This window comes from Ctenocephalides felis, unplaced genomic scaffold, assembly GCF_003426905.1.
Source record: "Ctenocephalides felis isolate EL2017-DRISC unplaced genomic scaffold, ASM342690v1 CF-g0.4_SCAFFOLD_01170, whole genome shotgun sequence".
NCBI classification, from domain to species: Eukaryota; Metazoa; Arthropoda; class Insecta; order Siphonaptera; family Pulicidae; genus Ctenocephalides; species Ctenocephalides felis.
The window spans coordinates 58,348,885-58,370,424 of record NW_020537324.1 but is presented as its reverse complement, the minus strand read 5'-3'; the positions used below and the strand labels follow the sequence as shown (position 1 = coordinate 58,370,424).

Here is a 21,540-nt window from a genome sequence, read left to right as displayed (position 1 = left end):
GGAAGTTCCAGCAATTTGCCTGAAGGCACGATGCCATGCTCTCCACAAGTTAATTTGACTGAATTTACCAAATAATAAATCTCTGAGTACTCATATCTGATTTGAAATTGGTGCCATGTTATATTATGTTGGTACACATGTTAGTTACTTTACTATTAATATAATAGATGTCGCCTGAATCTTCTTATTGATATTAAGCATTGTTTCTACTAGCATAAAACATTCTCGCATAACACGCGGTTTGAAATTATATTACAGTAATAATTATATTAAAAGTTATTGATTGTAAATAAAGTGAATTGCAGCGTCTTCACGAATTGACGAATATTCAACAAGAATATTGAAAGCCCTTCAAACCTTCATTTATCAAACCCCTCAGTGAAGCGCCAATAACGCCGAGAGGTTTACCAAGAAGTTTTTACTAGTGCGCAGTATATAAAAGCTACAAATATGGTAAATATTTCTTGAAATATATATTTATATGTGTAATTATAATAATCAAGTACTTTGGTTTACTCTATTATCGCACGTGTTAAACCTAACCTATTTCTTTTCAGACTGAAGAAGTTAACCCCAAAGCGTACCCCCTCGCTGATGCCGCTTTGACCACCAAGATTTTGAACTTAGTTCAGCAAGCCATGAACTACAAACAGCTCCGTAAAGGGGCTAATGAAGCCACAAAGACACTGAATAGAGGTCTTTCGGAATTCATAGTGATGACTGCTGATGCTGAGCCATTGGAGATTTTACTTCATTTGCCCTTGCTATGTGAAGATAAAAACGTACCTTATGTATTTATTCGTTCCAAACAAGCTTTGGGTCGTGCTTGTGGTGTCTCTCGGCCTGTTATAGCTTGCTCGGTTACTGCTAATGAAGGTTCTCAATTGAAGCCACAAATCATAAGCATCCAACAAGAAATTGAGCGATTACTTGTGTAGAAATATTTTATATAAAATGACTTTATGAATGACTGTTGAATTTGAAAATTACTTATTTTATACATGAAATAAATTTAAGTATAGTATGTATTTGAGTTATTTTATTTTTGCTATCGATAATTATAAGAATTTCAGGTTTCATGATTATACTGATGTATTCAATGATTTATCTTAAATTTTAATCTTTAAAGCATAAGGGTGCAAACAGAATTTCAACCATGTGTTGTCATTTAAATGGCCTTAAGGCAAATTGCTGAAACTTCCTGTACCGTAATGAGAATTTTCAAATGTTTTGGAATAAATTATTATAAATACTTCAACATTCATTATTCATATTTTATATACAAAATATTAGAGCTTATAAATTGAACGAAGACGTTTCTATATGTTTACATAAAAACTAAATGAACAAAACTTGGAGTGGAGTTAGAAATAAAGAATCTTATCTCATATTTCTAAAAATTATATGAATTTATTTTAAGTATATGTATTAAAATCCCGAATAATTTTCAATATTTGAAAAATTAATTAAAAAAGGTGGACCTTTTCCTGTGATAATACATATCAATTGTGGAAGATTGTGCTCTTTTTCAGCATTGTCATAATCTTAAAAAATAATTCTCTTCCCCAAAAACTAATAGTTTCTTCAGAAGCAAAATATTTTGGAATCATTCTAATCCGGTGCTTTGTTCTCTCAAAAATAGGAACTACTGGGCCTGTTTTTGCCAAGAAATAATCACTCTTCTCACCATTACGAATTGAATGCGTTTTGAAATATTCAAATGTGTTGCTTTGTTTCATTTTCTACAATCTTTGCTTTGTATTTTGAAAAAATTGTATCCACACTGATTTTTTCTGAGGTATGCCAAAATGCTCAGAAATCAATGAAACAGAGATATGCAAAAACATTCAATTCCGATTTTTGGAAGAATGAAGAAATAACAAATGCAAAAGTCATGAGCAGAGGTGGCGAAGAAAGGACTCTACTGAGTTTGATCCTTAAAATAAAAGGAAACTGGATCGGACCCATTCTGCAAAAAGAGCGTCTCTTACATGACGTAGTTGAAAGTAAAATAAAAGGACTGAAAGAAATGGGAAGAATGCAGGTGTTTGATGATTTACATGAGAAGAACAAATACAGGGAACTGAAACCTGAAGCGAAGAGTCAGGAAGCATGAAAGTAGAAGTTTGGATAGGCAAAGTATTAAAAGGATGATTACTGGTGATGGGAGTGATAGATGAGGAAGGTGAAAGAAATAATTGATTTGTGGTGGCTCTCACACATGGACCTGCCTTGGGGCTACCATTTATTATTGTAATATTCGTGCTCACATAGAATTACCATTGATAAAACTTTAATTCTGCCAATGGATGTGGATTTCTAGATTTCTTTTTAGAGTAAACGTAATATATATTTGTAATGTTTATTGCTGTGATTATATTACTAGCTTTTACAATGATAGTGCAATGTTATTGCAACTAACTTAAGTTTTCGTAAGGAATGGTATGAGACTATGAGTATCACTCTTATATCGAATAAGCAAGAACTTTTATAAAGTCAACAAAACTATGGTCGAGACTATATAAAAAGTTATTCTAGATATATTCTTCATTTAGTTTCAAAAAATTTCATATTCAAATAGATTGCTGCTTTTATAGTACATATGATCATTTAATCGTTAACGAAAATAAATAAAAACATGCACACAAAATATTTGATAGAAAACCAGATTCTCACCTCTTTTATTGTTGATTTCATGTAGCACATTTTATCAAATATAACATATTCTATTTGTATATTAATCAAGGATCCTTTAGAAGCTTTACTTGTCACTTTGGAATACTTTTCAGTCTTATAATTAATGATTTGCATAGTTTTGTTGTCCACTCTTTTCCAGAAAGGCAGAAAATAATTTAAAACCATTTTACACAATCACAAAACACTATTTCTTTATACTAGTTACCATTAAATGACTGACCACTGTTTCATACAAGTGAATACAATTAATAATTGAACTGCACAACTGTCTATTTGAAATATTTTAATGAAACGAAAGTGTCTTATCACAGTAATAAATAGACAGTTGCCTGGTTGCCAGATTCAATTAATTTTCACCTAAATGATGTTTGGTTGGTACTATTTAGTGTCAGACGTCAGACCTGTCACTTGTCACTTGTCAGTTCTAGGTCAATTGAATCTGAGCTCCAGTGCTTAGCAAAGATCAGTGTTACGTATAAGGTAATTTTACATAATGGCATCTTTGAAGTTAAATATCGTAACCAGGAGCTTAAGCTCATCTGCAGTCGCGTCTCAAATGGTTAAACCACCCGTACAAGTATATGGAATTGAGGGTAGATACGCAACTGCCTTGTACTCAGGAGCCAGTAAGAATAAAGTACTCGACGCCGTCGAGAAAGATTTGGTCAAAATACAGAATAACTTAAAGACCGATGTAAAATTCCGCGATTTCATTGCCAATCCAACATTCAAGCGCTCAATTAAATCAAATGCATTGAAGGAAGCCAGCAGCAAGCTGCAAATGGCTCCAGCTACTTCTAACTTGTTGGAGTTACTTGCTGAGAATGGACGTTTAAATAAACTGGAAGGTGTTATCAACGCTTATAAAGTTATGATGTCTGCTCATCGTGGAGAGGTTCCATGTGAAGTTACAACAGCTAAACCTTTAGATGAGAATCAACGAAAACAACTTGAAAGCACTTTAAGAGGATTCTTAAAACCCAAAGAAAACTTATTACTAACCCTTAAAGTTAATCCCTCAATCTTGGGTGGAATGGTCGTATCAATTGGAGATCGTTATGTTGATATGAGTGTTGCCAGTAAAGTAAAGCTGTACACTGAAATTATTTCAACACCTGTTTAAAATAAACTTTGTCAAAAATAGAAGAAAATGAAATGTTCATGTTGTATGCAATTTTAACTAACATCTGTATATTATTTATATAGTCAATAAATAATTGATTGTACATTATTTTTGGTTTACATATATGAATTACATAATCATCACACATAAAGTTGAGTTATTCCACAACATGTTTAGTTAACTAAATTAACCCTAACTGAGTGTGTTAATCAAAACTCTTCATCATTTATATATATTTAAACAACAATTACTATATTTTTTACATTTATATACAATACATAATTAAAACACAATAATGCATAATAAAATATATACATAAAGTGGAATGTGGTCAATAGCATCTAAACTTAATATAAAGTAAAAAAATAAAGCTAAATTAGGCCTAATCATAAAATTTGCAACAGCTCGTATATAAATTTTCCTAAGTATTGATCCTAATCCTCAAATCTTTCTACATCGTTATTACCTCTATTCCTAATACTGTTTTCACTCTGCAGAATTTCTTCAGGAGTAACTTCATAGATTGGATCATCAGTCAAGAGCTTTTCACGCTCCATTTCAGAACTGAAAACATTTTTCATAGTAAATCATCTACAATAATTTACATGCAAATTATCTAAATTTCCATTTTAGGACAAGCAGCAAAATTATCAAAATTAAAGTACAAAAGTATAGTTACTCTAAAGTTCCATCAAAGCTATTAAAATATTTAGTTAATATAATTTATCTATTTTTAAAATAAAACAAGTAAAAAAATGTATAGTATTTTACACTAAAATAATTTATTATATTATAGTGAAAAACAATAATATAACAAAACACTATTAAAGTATAAAATACTACAGTTATTAATGTTACACATACAAAATGAATCAAAAGATTACAATCCACAAATATTTTTTTTTTCAATATCTGAAGTATGATTTTCATTCAACTTACATAATAATTTTTTGGTATTCTTCTCGCTTCTTTGGTGTCAAATTTAATATACCATTACTTGAAGAATCTACCATCCAGATAACGATTGTTGATATGAGAGCAACTGAAAAAGTAAAAAAAAACTTAGTATTTCAATGTTTAAAATGATTAGTATAATTTAATATTTGCACCATCAATTATTAAAGCACTTAAAAGGATGAAGAATGTATATGTTACTGAAGCAGTTAATAAAATAATTCAACAACTTACTGCACAGCCAAGCAATGAAAAATATTTCCAACATAAAATAGCCTCCATTATCAACAATCATGCCAGCCATCATAGATATTAGGGCCAATCCTAAGTTTTGTACAGACTGGCAAATTCCGTAAGCCGTACCCAATTGGTATTCAGGAATTATAAGTGCTACTAAAGGCCACAAACTACTGGCTAGCATAGAATATGATAAACCCATTATCACCTAAAAACAAGAATAATTATAATATATACACACACACACACACATATATATATATATCTTATATATAAAATTCTTCTGTAACAATGTAAGTTTCATATTTCCTCCTAAACTATAATTCGGATTTTCATGAATCTTCCTGAAGTTTGTACGGGAAATTTTTTAGAATGTTTTGATTCATAGAAATATAGTTAAATTGTAGAAATAAATAGAAAAAATTACAAAAAACCGCTTATCATTGTTTGCCCTTGAAAATATTTGAAGCTTAGTTTTGACATTAAAAACAATTGAGGACTGTCATTTGCCAAACATTTCTATTCACTTATAGGCTAAGGCGATATTAGAATATAATAAATTCATAATTATGAATAAGGAAAATGTAATGTCTACATTATTAATGCCGAAAAGCAGCTGAGATGTGCCATAATTAAAATAATATAATATGCAAATAATATAACATATGCGTTTGACAGTCTGCGCATGCGTCTGACGCGCACGACGAATCGTGTTCTCAACTGCGCGTGGTTTGCTTTTGCTTGCAATAATTTTGTTTGCGCACTTTGCGAACAGATTCGCCATACGAATTCGCGCAAAGGAGCGAGCCATAAGTGATTGCGCTCAAAGATATTCAATTTGCAGTCGTTTTGCCTTACTATACTAAGTCACAATACAAAAAAAATATTTAGAAGTTTCATTGTGTCAAAAAATCATATGTTTGTCATTGGGTACGGAATATTTACTCAATGGAGCACTTTCGGTCTGAAATTTTTACTGTTTTCCAATTCGTTTGGAATTTTGGAACTAGGTTCATCTTACTCTTCAGAAGTGAAAGCAATTTAGACTCCTTTACCACTTTTAGGGTGGATGACATTTCTTTTCAGTGGTGTAATTTTACTTTTTTCAAAATAACGTTGGGTATCGATAAAAGAACTAATTATACGAGAAAAATATTTAATAATGTTTTTCAAAAAAGGAAATACTTTTCAAGTTACTGGCTACTGAATATTTTTGCTAATACCTTCAAAAATATACATTTTAACGAAAATCATGTAATGAGCACAATTATATCAATTAAAATCTTAATAAATCGTTATTTTATAGTGTTTTAGGAACATTATTAGGCTAGATATGAAATTGGGTTTTTATAGTGCTCAAAATAAGCTTTAAAATGAGTACTTCTGCGTGTAAAATGAGTGAGCTATCATGCAGATAAAGGACGCATGCAATGTTTTTTTTTTCATTTAAATCAAATACTTTGAGTGCCATATCCACCAAAATTAAACATAATCGTATTCAATCTAGAATTAACTTGGTTTAAGAGATCTTGATGGATTCTAGAAAATACCACAACTTTAGTACAAATGATTCTCAAAAAACTCATGATTTCATGAAAAAAAACATTTAAAAAGAAACAACCAATTTCTCATCATAATACCTCTGAAAGAATACGTATAAAAGTATATATATATGAAAATTCGAGGTATTTTTCTGACTAATTATTGTTGTTTATTATTTTTTCGTTACACAAATATTGATAGATGTATGATTAATTAAGGAGCTTTCCAACCAGAGGTCTTTCGAGCCCTTAACCCTTCGCCGTTTTACAATAAGAGAAGTTACGGTAAAATTAATGATAGAGAAAGTTGTAGCTTATTTAATCACCTTTAAAATAGTGTATTACAAGTTCTGATAAAATCAGAATTAAAAAAGTAATAATCCAATTAATGCGGTGGATGGTGACGGAGTGCAAATTGTTTTCACTTCTGAACTTAAGATAAAGATTAGCCTATTTCCAAAATATCAAGTAAATTGGAGCACAGTAAAAAAATTCACAGAGCAATAATTTTGTTGATCGTAAGTTGAATAGAGCACATGTGAACAGGATTTGACAAATTAATTCACTTCAAATATAAACTTAAGCAATAACGTATATTGATTTATTGGAGAAAAAAATGTAGTTTAGATATTAAAATTACTAAAAGCCAGTTAAAATATGGTACGAAATTATAAAAATTATAGGCAACATTATTGAAGCATATATTTTGGGTAGAAAAATAAAAGGTGATATTGCACCTTTGCCGCGAATGCTATATATTAATTCTTTCTGAATTTGTTGTACTTTTTAAAAGATTTCAATTTTCAACACGTGTATCTTATGCTATAACCATAAATCACAAAGGCAGACGATTATTTTTAGTGTGATAAATTTGGAAAATCAATGTTTTAGTCGTGAATAATCAAAAAATCATTCATTTATACATCCACATCTACAGGTATGACTAAAAATACTATATAACCCTTAAATGCAATAAAATAAATTGAGCTATTGGAAATAAATTTGTTCTGTAAATCGCAGTGTATAATTTTTAATATACAATTTTATTGAACATTTTTTAATATTTGTTAATTGAATAATTAAAGTGTGGGAATTGAGAACAATCATTTTATTTGAAACAGTTCTACATTCAACATCACTCATATATTGGTGTAAATAGTAATTCAAAAAACAGTAATTATTATTTTTAACTAAGCAGTAAATATTAGTATAAAATATTGAAAAATTGTAGGGATGGGTACAGAACAACGTCTGTCGGGTCAGCTAGTATATATATATAAATATATATATAAATTTGATGTTGATTAAATTTTAACTTTTGAATGTAATTTAAACTCACCATTCCTATATAGGGGTTTAAAAATGTAAACGCCAGTAAACCATGAGCAATAATGGTTACTATAATAGATATCGTGACCCAAAATATATTTCTGCCAGTCTTATCAACAGCCAATCCGAATAAAGGACTTGCTACAGCTGATATTACATAAACTATTGAATTGACTGTGTTGGCATCTTCGGGACTAAATCCAAATTTTCTTTCAAAGAACACCCTAAAATTAAATTGCTCATTATATATGACTACAATTGATTTACAGTGTGGGAGCTGATTTGAAAAATAATGAAACAATATATTAACAATGTGCAGAGCACATTAATTTCTATAAAGGCAACTACAGCCAGAACTACAGAAAAAACAGTTTCGAAAACGGCATTTATATGACGAAACTGATGCATTTTGGAATATTATACTTTTGTGTATCAATATATTTAAAAATTCATATTTAATATGTATATGACTAGTTTAAACAAATGTTTGTGCATCATACAGAATGCAAACAGTTAAAATGTGAATTCAATAGTATTTAATTATTGATTTAAATATTAATTATTCAATTAATTGAGAAAAACTTACTTTCCGAGAGCTATAAATGGAAAAATGGCAACGTAGTAAGCCACGCATATAACACTGACGAGCCAAAAGGTAGGCTTAAATGTCTTAATATCAGTCAATCTAACAATCTCCTCGGTATTGTTAATACTTCGTTTCAGTATTTTTGATGCTCTTTTATCCATCCAACCCAAGATCAGTGTGCACATTAAAGACATCACACAAGTCAATGAAGCTGAAAACAAACAGCAAATTAGTTGCATTTCTAGGATAACTATTCAAAATAAAGCATCATCAAAATTATAAGATAAATTACATTAAAAACAAAATGTATGTGGCAATTTACTTTAATGAAAGTAGTATGAACCTTCCCATAGTAAAAATGGATTTAATCAAAAATATTTGATTTGTATATGATTTACCTAGCTAACAATCTACGATTTTTTTAGACGATTTTTTATTATTTTTGTGACGGTGGATACCATAGTCTTATAGATAATACTAAAATATTACGGCCCTGCGACAACTCGTTTAACTTTAAAAATTCGTCAAAGTTTGCAAAAATTGTTATTGTCAAAATTAAACCTTTCTTCGACGTTTGCTTAAAAACGCCTGAACCGATATCAGAAATGTAAAAGCCATTTTATGTATCTCGATGAGGATTATCGTTTCTCAGTTATACGCGACGATCAGCCGAGCCATTACTTTGTAATTTGGAAAAAAGTGTGGACTTTTCGTCTGCGTTCAATCTCATACTACCGAATTGATTTAAAAAAATAAAAAAACTGTTCAAAAGATATTAGTTGGGAATGATACTTATGAGGTTTAGGCGTTTAGGTGAAAATCTACCGAGCCGTTTTCTTGTAATTAACTGTTGAAAAATAAATCTAAGCCGATTCTTATGAAACTTTTTTTGGCGATCATAGTCTTATAGAACTTACTGAAATATTACGACCTTACGACAAGTAGTTAATTAGATGATTTACTTAATTTAACGGTAGAATACTCGGTCTTAATGAACATACTAAAACATTAAAGTCCTACGTAAACTGGTTCAATTATAAAAATTATTGATTTTTGAAAATTTCCTTTTAGAAAATACTCCGTATTCGTTCGTTTTCAAATATGTGTAATAAATCCACTCGAAAAACTTTTAATCACTCATAAATTAATTTATTTTTTATTGATTGAGTTTATTATTTACGATTACACATATCGAGAAGTTCATGTAACTTGCCTCAAGGCAAAATACCAATACCAACTATTTTGTTTTACCCAAATGTTCAGAAACCTTCGAAACGTAAAGATATCCAAAAATTTTCATTTTCCATTTTTAAGCGATCACTTTAACTAACTCTATGGAAAGTTAATTATATAAAGGTTATAAAGTTACCTAAAAATAAAACTATTCCGATACAATTTGGTCCTGAATAATACTGAGATACCCATTTGTACAATGGTTCCATTACAACAAAGTTGACTGTACTTCCTACACGTGCGAATGATAATTGTAGTCCAAATACCATGTTTAATTCTTTTCCTTTGAACCATAAAACGGCATAATTATTTTGAGCCACCGCCAAAGACTCGGCACCCACCCTGAAAAAATAAATTTAAAAAAATAGGATTTATAATTATAAACAAAACAATCAAAGAATCATAGTCATTGTTATTGAAATATCTTAATTTAAATAAATTTTCAAATATTTATATTATTTATATTATTATTATATTTTCATAAAAATAATTACTTACCCAAAAATAAAACGACCGACGACCATTAACCAGAAGGCATTTAACATGCCACCAGTCGCAAAAATTAGTTGCCCGATAAGCAGAATAGTCATGTATATATTTGTTCCCAGTCTCACGCCAAATACTCTAAAAAATCAGATTGATTAGACACAATAATAACTGAAAAATTAAATAATAATTTTATTAACCAGGTAGTTGTGATTGGCGAACTGTTCAATAAGCGAGCCACAATTAACTGGTTAATATAACCATATAAAATTAATGGTTATTAAAGACAATACATTTATAATTAATTTAGAAATAGTTTTTGATATACTAGTAGTACTAATCTGAATAATAAACTAGTGGTGTATGGCATCGTGCCTTAAGGCTAATTGCTGGAACTTCCCGTACCGTAACAAAATGTTCGAGAAATATTGAATGTTTTCAAATAGATTATTATAAATATTGTAACATTATCTAATATTTGTAAAAATTATATAAACTGAATTGCAAAGTTGGTATTATCTGTTTAAAGTATATTAGAACTTTAATCAGAATTAATTTTAAAATCTGAATTATTTTCGATATACAAAAAAATAATAAAAATCAATTATTTAACAAGCAGAAAGTTCTTTGAATCAGCAAATCGGACGCTTAGTTCTCTCAAAAACTGCAATTTTTTGCACATTTAGCTCTGTATATTCGAAATGGCTGGACCTGCCTTTGCCAAAAACTAATCACCTTTTCTCCCAATCATTACAAATTGAATGTTTTTAGATCATTCAAATCGGATACTCCGTTCTCTCAAAAACTCAATTTGTATTTTCTGCACTCTTTGCTCCGTATCTCCGTGACGGTTGGACCTGCCTTTGCCAAAAATTAATCAGAACACCTCCCTATCAATAAGAATCGAATATTTTTTTAACCATTCAAATCGGTTGATCCGTAGACGAAAAATTGTATCCATACATACATACACACACACACACTTGAATTTTTTCTAAAATAGCCCAAAAACGTGGACAAAAAAATGCGTACATACAAAACAAACACACATCAATTTTTTGGAAAAAATAATACAATTTTCTTTCCAAAAGCAAAAATGAGAAAGTTTTTTGAATCATTCAAATCGATTGCTTAATTCCGTATCTCCGAAATGGCTGAACCTGACATTGCCCAATAATAATCACTAATTCTCCCAATCATTACAAATTGAATGTTTTTTGGATAATTCAAACCGGATGCTCAGTTCTTTAAAAAACTTGATTTCTATTTTCTGCACTCTTTGCTCCGTAACTCCAAAACGGCTGTACCGACCTTTGCCAAAAACTAATAGGCACATCTCCCTATCAATAGGAATAGTATGTTTTCGGAACCATTCGAATCGGTCGATCCGTGCGCCCGAAAACTTGGACGAAAAAATAGGAACAGAAAACACAGTCACAGTCTGAGGTTTTCTTCGATTTTCGGCCGATTACTATATCTTACCCTATGGGCAATTAATAATTAATAAGCCTTAATTTTAAACAATAAAGAATTGCAAAAATGTTCTTCAATCCAAAATCTAGTATTTAAATACAAACGAAAACGTTTATAAATTCTGCATATTATGTCGACTGACCTAGATAAAGATTATCATAGCAAATTCCATATGTGAATTTTAGCTCTATCTGGAATATTTTCACACATAAAGCATGTTGACGTATTAATGGGAATTTATCAATCGATTGGGAAGAATTTCTGTTACAATGTAGATTATCTGGTGATTTATTGATCAACAAATGTCAAATAATATTTCAACAAAAGAAAACTAATTACAATCAAAATATTGATAATCGTATAGAAACAAATATTTGTTTGTTTAATTACAACACATGTGATAAATTAGTTGGCATATGTGAACGCCCCCTGAAATAAAATTTATTTTATAACATCAATGAAGATGATATCATTTCTGATACTTTATACTTTGTTTTTTGAATTAACATATTGAGTGAGTAAAAGTTGATATAAAACTAGAAGAAACTTTTACTTTAATAACTTAAGTTGACATAGATATTTTAATAATAAATGAATTTTGTGTTTCGTATAATTTTATTTCTATGAAGAAAAAGACTTCATTTTTTTGCAAAAAAAAAAATCATATATTTTTTTATTTTTAAATATTTTCTACCACATTACATTAATGATTGAATCCAAATGCAATTACTTTATTGAATCTGGTGAGAAAAATTCGTCAAATGAAATTCAAATATTATGCAAAAAATAACTTCCCTTAGGGTAATTAACTTCTCTTAGGGTAAGTTATAGTAATCGCAAAAAAACGGAAATAAAAATTTTATATATCTTTAAGTTTCAAAGGTTTCTGAATATTTTGGCATACCTTAGAAAAAAGGTATGTGTGTGTATGTATGTGCCAATACAATTTTTCGTCGATAATTTTGAGAACACGGATCAACCAATTTGAATGATTCAAAAAACATTCGAATCGTATTAATGAGGAGACGTGCATATTAGTTTTAGGCAAAAGCAGGTTCAGCAGTTCCGCAGATACGGGGCAAAAAGTGCTAAAAATAGTAATTCAATTTTCAAGAGAACCGAGCGTCCGATTTGAATTATATAAAAAAAAATTATCTGTATTAACGAAATGAAGAATTGATAAAATTTTTAGGAAGGCAGGTCTAGCAGTTTCGGAGATCCAATAAAAAAAGTTAAAAAAAAATGCTAATAAGCGGACAAAAATGATCACTAGACATATGCACATCAAATTATCACATATTTTATAGATATTTTAATAATAAGAACAAATTTTGTTTACTTTTATATGGGTTCCGCACCAATGTTAATCCGTTATATGGCGACGCAGCGCCCACGCGCTTCGATATTTTGTTTCTACGCAGCTAACGTATCGCGATTGCTATGAAAAGAAGTTCAAAATTTCCAAAATATTTCAAAATATGAAAAAAATTAAATTTTTGTAACACATTTTTTTCAAAAATTTTAAAAATCTCAAAGATCGATTTATTTCAGGGTTCTAAAAGAAAATTGATTTTTTTTTTTAATTTCAATTATTGGTACGGGAAGTTCCAGCAATTTGCCTTAAAGTACGATATGTTATGCACTACTAGTTTTACAATAATTTTGTGCAAAAAAAATTATAATATCTTGTTTTATAGGTATATAATCTATTCTTATAAAGTCTTTCTTAATTATTGTTCTAATATTTTGATAATTCTAATATTTTATAGACTGGAAACTTGAAAATGTGTAACTAGTTTCAAAAAAAAAAAAGAAATATAGAACTCAAAAATCAAATATATTATTTTGTGGCTAAATTTTGATTTCATAATTGTTAAAGCAAGATTTTCAACCGGAAAATAAAAAGTAATCAAACAATTTTAAATGCGAATAATGTCTTAATTAGAAACAAAATATGAAACGAATTTTATTACGTTTATTTAAATAACCTTTAAATATTTTATAAAATATTAAATAATCTATGAATATTAGTTAATAAAAATACTATTAATATTTGTTATTAATTAAATAAAGTAAATGAATTAACATTTGAAAGCCACATAGAAATAGTATTGAATCAAGCTAATTGATATTATTTTCCATATTAATTGAACCGAATTGCGAATAGAATTGAATTTTAAAAATGTTTGTTTAAATAGTAATTGAATAAATAAATCAAATTTATGCTACCACAATAAACACATTGAAAGTTTTAGTCTAATATTACTGTTTGTAATATCATATACGAGTAAAATTTATTATATAATATACTGATATGAATACAAATTATTAGAAGTATGATGATTTGATGTGATGTTTACTAAATATACTAATTTTTGATAAAATAGATAGACTTTGGCCTATTTTTCAAGATTTAAGAAACTCATAGACTCTGTGCGGCATAAATACGCATGTAATAGTAAGTTGTAAATTCAAATTTTGTGGTTTTTGTAAGGAAAGAATTATTGAACTATTGAAACAATTACAAAACCTTAGAAAAAATGGATGATATGTGTGTTTGTATGTGTGTGAGTGCGAATACAAATTTTCGTCGACGATTTCGTGAACACGGATTAACCGATTTGAATAATACAAAAAACATTGGATTCCTACTGATGGAGACTAATTAGTTTTATATGTGAATAAAGGTACCCGATATGTAAAAAGTAAAATAACTATCAATAATAATTAAATTAATACGTAATGTACCATAAGTAGCCGAAATGTGGGCAATCTATGTGTTGTCATGGGTTTGAAATTGAATTGAATGTCTATTTTAACAAGAGGGGACTAAATTTTTCATGACATTTTTATGTGATAGTAAATAAAATTGTTCTTTTAAAAATATAACCTATTGTTAAAATTAGGAATTTTGTTTTGCAGTACGGAACAAAATGTAGTGCTTCTATTCAAATTCCTGAAATTTTTGAAAGTGCTTCAGCGCAAAGCACAATAAAAAATCTTAAACAGAAAAACTTTAAATGGTGACTAAAGTAAGAATCGAATATGTAATTAATATGATAAATATAACAACGAAACAGGAATGTGCATTAAATGCGTATTAATATTCTGTATCTCGATCAGTATTGTTTCATAAGAGTCAAAGATCATGTCTTTACTAGTAGGCATTTTCTGAATAATTGCGCGTAAATACAAAGCAATTTGTTACTTCTAGTGTAGTAGCTAAGCAGATTAATTTTTTTAGAAATATTAAAAATATAGTCTACAGTTTAGATTTACATTTTTACAAACAAGTTGTGAAATAAACAATAATCGAATACACTCCTATAATTTAAAATCGATAAAGCAAAACTTTTGGAACCAATTAGGCGATAAATATTTTATGATCAAGAACAAACCTAGTTCTAAATGCCCTTTGGCCATGCAAGATAATTGATATGCCACATCGATTCACATAATCTGAAACATCTCGTATTTTGATTAGAAAACCATGAACTTTTCGAAAAGTCATACATGAGTATTCTTAGTCGTTTCTGATATTCTTATTGCGTCAAACTCAATAAATATATTTATTGGATAAAGAGCGTTTTAATAACTTTTGGTCCTATGATCTACAATATTTTCTCACCGCTTCTCACAGTTCACTGCTACCAACTCCTACCAATGTAGGAGTAACATAGCATTACCGCAACATACATATTTTGTCTGAGAATTGGTCTCATAGTCTAAAAGGATAATATGCATTTTAATTGACTATACGTTGTGGTCGACTTTCGCATCGTTGCGATTCGTCATTGCAAGCCTTTTATGTGCTCGCTTCAATGTGACTATGAAATCCTAGATAACAATATTTCGACGACTTATTCAATGTCATTGCATAGTGCAACACAATAACTTAGTAAGTTGTTATTGAGTATTTGTAGCTTGGAAAGGAACATATCAACGATTGCAAGGTTACTTTGAACATACAATGTTGTAGCAATGATTCACTAAGAATTTACGTTGTTTGTATTCTGACCGTTTTAATGGTTTATAATATTTTTTATAAATATTACAAATTGGTGCATAATCCTTACAATATATATGAATATATGAATCTATATATGTATGTCAAAAATAAAAAAAAGGTTCAGACGTACCGTCGCATGGTATTGGAAAAAACAATTTCAATTGAATACTATTTGTACTATATACATTAAGTAATTGTGCCATTGCTCCACGCATCGCATCAGTTATAGAAATTTAAAAAAAAAAGTATTTGTTAGTTCTAACATTATTATAGATTGCAAAAAGAATAAAACCATACAAAACGCAAACTAAAATATAGGCTAACTGTAGTCCGTTCTGACTGTTACACATACATAAAATAAATAAAAAGGGTCTATATTTGTAAGAGAAAACTGATAGCACTTGAAATCAATCAAAGTGTCCAAATCTTGGCTTTTATCCCGTATACCAATATAAACCAAATAAGGAGATAAAACAGTCTTTTCCATTTTATCTTTGAATATCAATAGAATAAAAATTTGGGAATAACTTTTCGTACAAATTCCTGCGATGCTATTTACGGCTTGTTTTGACTTTTACGCTTTTCTGTAGACACACAAATAACACCGCGGTTATATTGGTATCTAAATTATTTAAAAATATTCCTAATGTTAGATAAGTCTTTTGTTTTAATTTCAAAATGCTCTAAAAGCAGCAATACATCAAAACTTAAAAAATTCAAGTAACACTTTGATGCATTATATGATAATTTATAACGCTTTTTATTTATAATGTCATTAACTATTTTCACAAAATAATAAGCAATAAGAAACCAATAGTTTTTCCCAGAAAATTATCCATACTAAATTTAAAAGGAATTTGTGAGTCATTTACACATAGAAAATATCAGCTATATGCCATTTATACAACCATTATTGCTTAGTAAAAATAAATTTCCAATTTTATGTAATATTAATTGATTTCCATTAAAAGATTTGCGAAGGATCTGATGAAAATGATGCAATTAATGTATTGTTATAGACGTTTGCCATTTCGATACGACATTTGCGATAAAAAAGTAAAAATAAACAATATTCATATTGTGGTTACATTATTAATAATAAAAAGTTTCTAGACATGAAGTCTGGTTTTTGAGAAACGGCGCGATAACATGCTATTACACTCAGTACTATTGCGTCGTTTGTTTATAACAACATTGATAAAACGTATAAATTTATTTAATTATTATATGAAAATTGATTTGTACCTTTTGAATAGTCAATAAACTTTTTTTTAACTTCCCGTAGGTTAAGTTATTGTAATGGGAATTGAAAATCTTTACATTTCTCGACGTTTTGAAGGTTTTTGAACATTTTGGCATACTTCAGAAAAAATGGATGTGTGTGTGTGTGTATGTATGTATGGATACAATTTTTCGTCCACGTTTTCGGGCGTACGGATCAACCGATTTGAATGGTTCAAAAAACATTCGATTCCTATTGATAAGGAAATGTGCTGATTAGTTTTTGGCAAAGGCAGTTCCAGCAGTTACGGAGATAAAGAGCAAAGAGTGCAGAAAATAGAAATCGAGTTTTTGAGAAAATGGAGTATCCGATTTGAATGAACTAAAAAATATTCAGTTAGTAATGATTGGGAGAAGTGGTTATTAGTTTTTACCAAAGGCAGGCCCAGCCATTTCAAAGATACAGAGCTAAATGTACAAAAAATGGTAGTTTTTGAGAGAACTAAGCGTCCGATTTATTTGATTCAGAGAACTTTCTGCTTGTCTTAACAAAATAATTAATTTTGGAAAAAAATTTTTTGTTTCAACTTTTTTTTTTTAATTTTTTGTATATCGAAAATAATTCAGATTTTATTTTTAATTCTGACTATAGTTCTAATATACTTTAAACAAATAATTTCAACTTTGCAATTCAGTTTATATAATTCTTATAAATATTAGACAATATTACAATATTTATAATAATCTATTTGAAAACATTCAGTATTCCTCGAACATTCCGTTACGGTACGGGAAGTATCAGCAATTTGCCTTAAGGCACGATGCGACCCACCCCACTAGTTAAATTAAAACTAGCGGTGCATGGCATCGTGCTATAAGGCAAATTGCTGAAACTTCCCCGTACCGTATATTAGAATTTTTTAAAAGTAACATTAATCGTTACTCTACATTAATATAAAAAAAATATTGAAGCTGGCTTAAAGCCAGATTATTTCCGATAATATAAAATAAAATATTTATTAAAAAATCTATATTTGTTATTCAATTACGTGAGTAGGCTGACTATGTATGATTCACTAGCAAAATATATATGTATTGAAAGGAATGTAATGCGGGTTCATTGATAAAATCTAAGATTTTTTTGTCGTAGATAATTTAATATGTATATGAAAATCACAACCTCATGGAAAATAAAAAGGTCAGGTTTTTTATTCACAGTCTATAATTTTTCAATTAGATTGTCTATATTAGAGAAATTTTATAAATGGTCTGAATATATATGACCTAATTTAATAAAATGTGTATGGATTTATTTAAATTGAAATTAAAGTATTTGAATATATATAAAGATTGAATATGTAAACCATTTTCAATTTAAAAATATTTTTGGCATTCATGTCATTATTTTAAAAAATGCAGTTTTCAAAACGTTTATATTGTATACTTTTGTATTGATTATTTGATAATAGTTATACCTTTTTCTATTTTAATTTTTTACATTTTAAGAATGGCTTCATATGTTCGTGAATATGTAAATAATGCTCATGAAGAATTTTAATAAAAAGCAGATGAATAATGTGTCCAAAATAGATGAAATGAAATAGGAAAATATTAATTATAATGTTTTGCAGTATAAATATTAACTTAATGTGATTATTTGAAATATTATTTTGAAAGTTTATGAAATCAATACTAAAGGACATGAACCTAAGATATATCGAATATATCTATCCACTTAATAACACTGTTTTATTTTCCCAATTCTCCACAACTACATTACAATTTTGTTGTAGAATACATATAATCATATAATATGATATGATTCTTTACATTTCTATAACCACTCTCGACTACATAAGATCATATGTTGAATCGAATAAAATCATAAGGGTACTCAAAAACTCTTCCTTTTAAATTGATTTAATAACTTTGAAGATATATATATATATATATATATATATATATATATTGGCTATTTTATTCATTTCAATTTATATATATATTTAAAGTATGTGCCAAAAAAAGTACTTCTATCCCACACAATTAGAATGCAATTTTATAATATATATATATATATATATATATATATATATATATATATATATATATATATATATATATATATATAATTTTATATATATATATATATATATATATACAGGAGTTAAAAAACACTAAATAGAAATTAAAGTACATACCGATCAATGAGAAACCCTCCGATAAAACAAAGCACAACATTTGGCCAAGAATATATAGCATACAGAAATACAAATTGTGTTGTAGATAATCCTAAGTCTGAATTAAAGTTGTCTTGTAATGCTCCTGGATTGTCATAGCAGAAATAAGAACCTGAAATAAATTAAATAAATTAGTGAATGATAAAAATCTTTAGTATTTGTGATTTTTTTTTTTTTTATTTGAATCATAACATAAATTTTGAACATCTCAGACAGGAGGAAGTGTGTTTGTATAAAAATATCTATACAATAATATATCACTCATTATATCATTTTATATCGTTTATTCTATAATTCAATAATATGTAAATTCATTTTTACATTCATACTGGTAAAGATCACTAAGATTAATTAGATATTAAGCGGACTGTAAATTATAAATATTTTATCATCATATGATATGTGAATAAATCCACTATTAAGTTTATGATATATGTTGAACTTTAATCTACAACCTTCTTCTTTCGTTACTTTTGCTAGTCTCTCTTATTATTAGAAATTATAGGTATTTTTACTCATTCAATTGTTTTCCCTACTCCAAAGGGTCCCGGGTTAAATAGAAAAAGCCTTGGTCAAATCTTGACCACATACTTTGGTCCAAATTATTTATGTAGATTTTCTTTATAATATTCTTTTAAATTTATTCTATTCGTTGGCCATCTTCATCTCTTTTGGAAGCCCATTGAATAATTTCATAGCACTCGATATAGTGTTCTGTCTGGTTTTATTTGTTCTTGTTTGTTTTATATGAAAATTTTCATGTCGTCTCGTATTGTGCTTAAGTTAAGATTAAATGCTATACAAAATTTGTAATATAAATTTATAGTGGATTATTTAACGATAAATAATAAATATAATAAGAATATTATAATATAATCTTTATGATATTCTCTTAACTTAATTTCAAATTTATTCTCTTCTTTGGTCATATTTATCTCTTTCGGAAGCTCATTAAATAATTTCATAGCACTCCATATAGTGTTCTGCCAGGTTTTATTTGTTCTTGTTGGTTTTAGATGAAAATTTTCATGTTGTCTTGTATTGTACTTAAGTTAAGATTAAATGCTATACAAAATTTGCAATATAAATTTATAGTGTAGATTATTCAACTATATATAATGTAATAGGAAATTAGGGTAAATATAATAGGAATATTATAATATAATCTTTATAATATTCTTTTAACTTAATTTTAAATTTATTCTCTTCTTTGGTCATCTTTATCTCTTTTGGAAGCCCATTGAATAATTTTATAGCACTCGATACAGTGTTCTGCCTGGTTCTATTTGTTATTGTTTGTTTTATATGAAAATTTTCATGTTGATTTGTATTGTGCTTAAGTTAAGATTAAATGCTATACTAAATTTGCAATATAAATATATAATGGATTATTTAACTATATATAATGTAATAGAAATTTAGGGTAAATATAATAGGAATATTATAATATAATCTTTATAATATTATTTAAATTTATTCTCTTCTATGGTCATCCTTATCTCTTTTGGAAGCCCACTTGAATAATTTCATAGCACTCCATATAGTGTTTCACCTGGTTTTATTTGTTCTTGTTTGTTTTAGATGAAAATTTTCATGTTGATTTGTATTGTGCTTAAGTTAAGATTAAATGCTATACAAAATTTGCAATATAAATTTATAGTGGTGATTATTTAACTATATATAATGTAATAGAAATTTAAGATAAATGTAAGTCAAAATGTTCAAACGGGAAGGCATAAGAAGAAACAAAGTATGGTCAAAACTCAGATAATGTATAAATTTAATATTGTCATTACATACATCTGTTTACAATCATTATATTTAATGAATATGTATAATTATTAAAAGTCATGTCTTTATCATTTTTAAAGAGTGTGTACAAAAGGTTCAAATTCTAGTGCAGGGCAAAAAGTGAAAGTCAATCATTTATAACCTTACTTACTAACACCTTAGTATTACAGAAGACTGAATTACACTTACCAAAACCCATAAGACACATAAAAATTAACGCAATAAAGCGATGGCATCGATTTTGTGGATTACAACACCCAACATCTGCACAAGAAACATTTTCTTCATCATCATCACAGCGTTCTAATATAGGATTAGTTGGACTTTCTTCGTCCATCGTGCACAAACTTTGTATCGATAGTAAATCACTAATAAGGGGATTATTCAGTAATTGAATTTCATCACAACAATTTAATAATGCGCGTCAAATAATTTATCTAGCACAAATTCAAAACGTTCTAAACACTAATAATAAAATGATAACGCTTTTTGTTGCTTGACAGATGACGTTTCGTCATACCATGTGCACTGCGCGGACTCGAATGACAGTATGACAGTATGGAATAGTAAACAAGAAGTCTGAGTGGACAATGACTCATCCGTTTCCATTTCCTAGTTCAGCA

General features: G+C 28.3%; 4 protein-coding genes across 4 annotated transcripts in view; 2 read left to right on the top strand and 2 right to left on the bottom strand.

The window, feature by feature from the left end:
- LOC113367446 overlaps nt 1–2,907 on the bottom strand; it is a 96,113-nt gene extending 93,206 nt beyond the window's left edge. The window contains exon 1 of the mRNA XM_026609054.1: nt 2,677–2,907. The gene's annotated coding sequence lies outside the window, so the exon portion shown is untranslated. The remainder of the gene's footprint in view (nt 1–2,676) is intronic.
- On the top strand, nt 204–967 carry LOC113366123 (NHP2-like protein 1 homolog). The gene is made up of 2 exons (XM_026607676.1): nt 204–453; nt 558–967. The coding sequence occupies exons 1-2, from the start codon at nt 451–453 to the stop codon at nt 936–938; spliced, it is 384 nt and encodes a 127-aa protein (XP_026463461.1). The 5' UTR covers nt 204–450; the 3' UTR covers nt 939–967.
- Nucleotides 2,908–3,105: 198 nt separating the features above from the next.
- LOC113366297 (ATP synthase subunit O, mitochondrial-like) lies at nt 3,106–3,928 on the top strand. Its single transcript, XM_026607881.1, has one exon. The coding sequence runs from the start codon at nt 3,191–3,193 to the stop codon at nt 3,818–3,820; it is 630 nt and encodes a 209-aa protein (XP_026463666.1). The 5' UTR covers nt 3,106–3,190; the 3' UTR covers nt 3,821–3,928.
- Nucleotides 3,929–4,153: 225 nt separating this feature from the next.
- LOC113366336 (major facilitator superfamily domain-containing protein 1-like) lies at nt 4,154–21,290 on the bottom strand. Its single transcript, XM_026607924.1, has 9 exons — nt 21,107–21,290; nt 19,088–19,238; nt 10,199–10,324; nt 9,837–10,042; nt 8,468–8,678; nt 7,892–8,105; nt 5,009–5,219; nt 4,760–4,862; nt 4,154–4,384 (listed from the first exon to the last, which is right to left on the bottom strand). Exons 1-9 carry the CDS (start codon nt 21,252–21,254, stop codon nt 4,255–4,257), a joined length of 1,500 nt encoding a protein of 499 aa, XP_026463709.1. The 5' UTR covers nt 21,255–21,290; the 3' UTR covers nt 4,154–4,254.
- Between the last annotated feature and the right edge of the window lie 250 nt (nt 21,291–21,540).

Bases quoted from the DNA above. Each gene is read 5' to 3' on its own strand.
- LOC113366297 (XM_026607881.1), top strand. From the start codon at position 3,191: ATGGCATCTTTGAAGTTAAATATCGTAACCAGGAGCTTAAGCTCATCT.
- LOC113366336 (XM_026607924.1), bottom strand. From the start codon at position 21,254: ATGGACGAAGAAAGTCCAACTAATCCTATATTAGAACGCTGTGATGAT. The intron at 8,106-8,467 runs GTAAGTTTTTCT...ATTTAATTTTAG, and splicing joins CCATTTATAGCTCTCGGAAA to GGTGTTCTTTGAAAGAAAAT. The intron at 4,385-4,759 runs GTAAGTTGAATG...AAATGTTTTCAG, and splicing joins GAATACCAAAAAATTATTAT to TTCTGAAATGGAGCGTGAAA.